The sequence below is a fragment of the Strix uralensis genome, chromosome 38 (assembly GCF_047716275.1).
Source record: "Strix uralensis isolate ZFMK-TIS-50842 chromosome 38, bStrUra1, whole genome shotgun sequence".
Lineage (NCBI taxonomy): Eukaryota > Metazoa > Chordata > Aves > Strigiformes > Strigidae > Strix > Strix uralensis.
The window spans coordinates 108,668-114,443 of NC_134009.1; the positions used below are offsets into that span (position 1 = coordinate 108,668).

The window sequence follows — 5,776 nt, forward strand, 5'->3', positions numbered from 1 at the left end:
ACCCAACCGGGATCATCCCAGGCAGGAGCACCCCAATGGGATCCCACCAACCCCAGCACCCCAACCAGGAGCACCCAACCCTCAACACCCAACTCAAGAGCACCCAACGGGGATCATCCCAAATGGGAGCACCCCAATGGGATCCCACCAACCCCAGCACCCCAACCAGGAGCACCCAACCCTCAACACCCAACTCAAGAGCACTCAACTGGGATCATCCCAAATGGGAGCACCCACCCCAAGAGCACCCAACTCAAGAGCACCCAACTGGGATCATCCCAGGCAGGAACATCCACCCCAAGAGCACCCAACTGGGATCATCCCAAGTGGAAGCACCCCAATGGGATCCCACCAACCCCAGCACCCCAACCAGGAGCACCCAACCCTCAACACCCAATACAAGAGCACCCAACTGGGATCATCCCAAATGGGAGCACCCCAATGGGATCCCACCAACCTCAGCACCCCAAATGGGAGCACCCAACCCTCAACACTCAACCCAAGACCACCCAACCCAAGACCACCCAACTGGAAGAGGTTCCGGTAGTAGTGGATGGGGGGGCTCAGCCCCCCCGGCTGGGAGAGGCCGTAGATGTAGGCGTCCACCTCCTGCTCCGTCAGCCGGTGCGCCGGGTCCTGGATCCCCGTCCACGGGCCCCTCAGGAAGGTCTTCACCAGCTTTGGGGCCACCAAGGGGGACAGAAGGTCCAGGTGAGGCCACCACCCCAAAACTGGGGACAAGGCAGGGGGACCACCCCCCCATCCCAACCTTGGGGTTGGTTGAGGCTCCTCAAGTGGTTCTTGAGGAGCTTCTTGGGTTGGGGAGGTGCAGAAGGAGGCGCGGGGCACCCGAGGGGACAACGTGGGGACAAGGAGACGTGGGGATGGGGGGTCACCTCGAAGTCTGCCAAGGAGAGGAGGAGCTCGGGCAGCCAGGGCAGCTGGAAGAGGAACATGTAGCTGGAGCGGAGGAGCTGGGACGGGTGGCAGGCGGTGAAACCTGCGCCGGGACGGGGACACCAGTGTCAGGGCCACCGCCGGGGTCCCCAACCCGGCCGCAGGACAGGTGGTGGCACCACCATGAGAGGTGGCGCCTGATGGCACGACCACATGATAGCACCCACGGTCATGAGATGGCACCCAACGGTACGGCCATGAGATGGCACCCAAGGGCACCATGGTGGCACGGCACAGTCATGCCAGGTGGCACCCAATGATGTGGTCATAAGAGATGGCACCCAGTGGCACAGCCATGACAGATGTCACCCAATGGTGTAGCCATGAGAGATGGCACCCAATGGCGTCGTCATAAGATGGCACCCAATTGCACAGCCATGAGATGGCACCCGATGGCATCATGGTGGCATGGCACAGCCATGGCAGATGTCACCCAATGACGTGGCCATGAGATGGCACCCAGTGACATGACCATGAGAGATGGCACCCAATGGCATGGTCATAAGATGGCACCCAATCGTACGGCCGTGAGATGGCACCCAAAGACACTGGCCATGAGATGGCACCCAATGGTGTGGCCATGAGATGGCACCCAACAGCATGACCATGAGATGGCACCCAATGACATGGTCGTAAGATGGCACCCAGTGGCACGACCATGAGACATGGCACCCAATGGCATGGTCATAAGATGGCACCCAACGGCGTGGCCATGAGATGGCACCTGGTGGCACCATGGTCATAAGAGATGGCACCCGATGGCATTGGCCATGACAGGTGGCACCCAATGGCGTGGCCATGAGATGGCACCCAATGACACGGCCATGAGAGAGGGCACCCAATGGCGTGGCCATGAGTTGTCCCCCAACGCGTGCCCATGCGATGGCACCCGGTGACACCACGGGGACACCACCGAGAGCTGGGCCACGCCCATCCCCCACGTGAGGCAGAACCCCACAGCCCCTCCACGAGACCCAGCACCCCCCGAGGCCACGACCCCACGCGATGCCACCCCCGCCCCCATCCCCAAGAAGCCACCAGCTACCTGCCATGACGGCCCGGTGAGGAGCACCCATGATGACCAACTTCTCCACCATGGCCGGGTGGCTGGTGGCCACCTCCCAGGCGAGGACCCCGCCCCAGTCGTGGCCCACCAAGATGCACTTGGGGGAGGGCGTGGTGGCACCGGTGGCCTCTGTCACCTCCCCCTGCCCGGGGGGTGTCCCCAAGACCTCGATGACCTGGCGGATGTCCCCCCGGAGGGTCTCCAGCCCGTAGCTCTCCTTGCCCGGTGGCTTCTCCGAAGCTCCGTAACCCCGAAGATCCAGGGCCACCACCCGGTACCTGGTGCCGAATTCCTGGAGCAGGTGCCTCCAGCAGAACCTGGGCGGGAGGAAGAGGAGGATGATGATGATGACGAGATGGTGGTGGTGACACTTTCGGGGTGTCCCCGCCCCCGTCCTTGGTGGCACCCACCAGTTTTGGGGGAAGCCGTGGAGAAACAGCATCAAGGGGGCCGTGGTGGGACCCCGAGTGACGTAGTGGAGACGCAGCCCCGAGTCCTGGGGGGGGGGGGCGGGGGGATGAAAAGGGGGAGGTCAGTGGGGGGCCCCCACCCCAAAACCAACCCCCCCATAACACCCCCCCTCACCTGACACCCCCAAAATCCTCCTCCCCCCCCTCGATCACCCCCAAGTTGTCCCACCAGCAGGTCCCCACCGAGCACCTTCCCCCCCGCCACCCCCAGCACCCCAATTTCCCTGTTGCCCCCCCCCCCCCAAACCCCCCAGGACCTGCCAGAGCCCCCCAAGGACCCCTCAAAGCTCCTCCAGAGCCCCCCCAAACACCCCCAGGACCTGAGACTCCCCAGGGCCCCCCCAAGTCCCATCAGGTCCCCCAAGGAGCCCCCAAAAGCCCCCAAGACCCCCCAACCCCCCCCAGGCTCCCCCCTGGAGCCCCAAGACCCCCCAGGACCCTCTCCACCCCCTCTGAGCCCCCCAAGGACCCCCCAACACCTCCCCACCCCCCCAGGACACCCAGAACCCCCAAGACCCGCTAAAGCCCCCCCAATTCCCTCAACCTCAGGAACCCCAAAGACCCCCCGAGCCCCCCTTTCCCCAGGACCTCCACAGCCCCCCAAGACCCCCTGAACCCCCCAAAGCCTCCTCTGAGCCCCCCAAACCCCTCCCCCGGACCCCCAAAAGCGCCCCAAGACCCCCCCAAACCTTCCCCGAGCCCCTCAACCCCCACCCAGGACTCCCAGGACCCCCCAGAACCCCCCAAAGCCTCCCCCGAGCCCCCCCAACCCCCCCCAGACACCCAAAAGCCCCCCAAGACCCCCCAGAGCTCCCTAAAGACCCTCCTGAGCCCCCCCCGAGCCCCCCCGGACCTTCAGAGCCCCCCAAGACCCCCCAGAATGCCCCCAGGACCCCCAGAGCCCCCCCTGAGACACCCCCATGACCCCCAAAACCCCTCCAAGCCCCCCCAAGCCCCTCCAGAGTCCCCCCAGACCCCCAGATCCGCCCCCCCCAGGACCCCCCGAGCTCCCCAGCCCCCCCCAGCCCCCCCACCTTGAGGTACAGGTATCGGTGCTCCCCAAAAGTGCCGTCGGCCAAGCCGGGGGGGGGCCGGTCCCTCACCCGCCGCCTGAAGGTCTCTCGGCGGCCCCCGTCGCAGCAGCACCCCCACCCCCCACAGCCCGTAGGCCACCGCCGCGGCCACCGCGGCCACCAGCACCCCCAGACGGGCCACCAGGCGCCACAGGGCCAGGAGCAGGCGGGTGGGGGCCAGCAGCAGCGAGCAGAGGGACAGGAGCATGGTGGGGGGACACACACACGTGTCACCTGAGGGGGGGGCACTGTGTCACCGGGGTGGCCCAGCCTCATGGTGGCCATGTCCCCATGGTGGCCCATCTCCAGGTGGCCCTTGTCCATCCCCATGGTGGCCACGTCACCAGGGTGGCCCAGACCATGGTGGTGCATCCCCTGGTGGCCCCAAGCCCATGGTGACCTGTCCTCATGGTGGCCCACCCTCAGGTGGCCATGTCACCATGGTGGCCCTGTCCCCAAGGTGCCAGGTCACCAGGTGGTCCCATCTCCATGGTGGCCATATCACCATGGTGGCCCATCCCCAGGGTCCCATGTCACCATGGTGGCCCAGCCCTGGGGTGTCCCTGTCCCCATGGTGGCCCCAAGCTCACGGTGGCCCTGTCACCAAGGTGGCCCATCCCCAGGTGGCCATGTCGCCAGGGTAGCCACGTCCCCAAGGTGCCACATCCCCATGGTGGCCCATTCCCATGGTGACCCCATCCCTATGGTGGCCCTGTCACCAGGGTGGCCCCATTCCCATGGTGGCCCATCCCCAGGTGGCCCCAAGCCCATGGTGGCCTGTCCCCAAGGTGCCATGTCCCCAAGGTGGCCCATCCCCATGGTGGCCCCCTCACCCCCACGGTGGCCCATTCCTGGGTGCGGTGTCACCCAGTTGCCCCATCACCCGGGTGTCACCATCTGGGTGTCACCTCACCAGTGGGTGGCCCCGTGACCACCATCTCCCACTCCTGGGGTGTCACATCACCAGCGGGACCCCAGTGACCGGGGGGGGGGGGTCCCTGTCCCCAGGGGTCCCTGTCACGGGGGTGTCCTGACACGGGGGGGGGGTGTTGTCACATTGGGGTGTCCCTGTCACCGGGGTGTCCCTGTCCCTGGGGTGTCGTGACATCGGGGTGTCCCTGTCACCCGTCACCAGGGTGTCGTGACACGGGGGGGTGTCGTGACATCGGGGTGTCCCTGTCACCGGGGTGTCCCGACACGGGGGTGTCCCTGTCCCTGGGGTGTCGTGACATCGGGGTGTCCCCGTCACCAGAGGTCCCTGTCACCGGGGTGTCCCTGTCACCCGTCACCGGGGTGTCGCGACACGGGGGGTCCCTGTCACCGCCCCCCTCCCCTTCCCCGCCCCCCCCCCCCCCCCCCGACCTTCTCGCGCCGCTTCCTCCTCCCGCCCGAGCTCGGCCGCGCCCGGCCCCGCCCCCTCCCGCCCATTGGTCGTGGGGGAAAGGCGGGGCGGGGCCGCGCGGGCGGCAGCCAATGGGAGAGAGGGAGGGGGGAGGGGGAGGAAGGGGCCGCGCGGGGGAGGGTCACGTGGGAGGAGCCGCCCCCTCCCGCCCCTCCCCCACCGCGGGACCGGCCGCTCCGGGGGGGGGAGGGGGAACGGCCGGGATCCTTTTTGGGCCCTTTTCTGATTTTTCTTCCCTTTTTCGGACTATTCCGCCTTTTCTCCCGTTTTTCTTTTTTTTTCTGTCTTTTAAACTTTTGCTTTTGCCGGTTTTTGTGCCCTTTCCGCCCTTTTTTGGGCCTTTTCTGTCCTTCTCCCCTTTTTCTCTTCCGCGGTTCCACCTTTTTGCCTTTTTCCCCCTTTTTTCTCTCTTTGGTCTTTTTCCTTTTCCACTTTGTGGCCTTTTTTTTTTTTTTTTACTTCTTTTACCCTTTTTAACCCCATTTTACCTTTTCTTCTCCCCTTTTGCCTTTCTCCCTCCTTTTTGGCCTTTTGGACTATTTTTGGATTTTCCCCCCATTTTTCTTTTTTTGCCTTTTAAACTTTCTTTCGCTGTTGCCTTTTTTTGTGCTTTTTCCCCCTTATTTGCCTTTTTCCCTTTTTTTTTTTTTTTTTCCCTTTTTCGGCCTTTTTCTCTGGCGTTTTTACTTTTGGGTCTTTCTTTTGCCTTTTCCCTTTTCCCCCTTTTTTCTCCCTTTTTGCCTTTTTACCTCTTTCACATTTTCTGCCCCTTTTTAACCCTTTTTTTGCCCTTAACTTCCCCCTTTTT

At 64.1% G+C, this 5,776-nt stretch overlaps 1 protein-coding gene across 1 annotated transcript in view; it reads right to left on the reverse strand.

Moving 5' to 3' along the window:
* EPHX3 (epoxide hydrolase 3) overlaps positions 1-4,966 on the reverse strand; it is a 6,582-nt gene extending 1,616 nt beyond the window's left edge. Inside the window, 7 exon segments of the mRNA XM_074854839.1 lie at positions 530-678; positions 897-1,000; positions 2,003-2,340; positions 2,434-2,519; positions 3,528-3,617; positions 3,619-3,800; positions 4,929-4,966. Coding sequence (XP_074710940.1) covers positions 530-678; positions 897-1,000; positions 2,003-2,340; positions 2,434-2,519; positions 3,528-3,617; positions 3,619-3,774 — 923 coding nt within the window. The 5' untranslated portion in view covers positions 3,775-3,800; positions 4,929-4,966.
* Between the last annotated feature and the right edge of the window lie 810 nt (positions 4,967-5,776).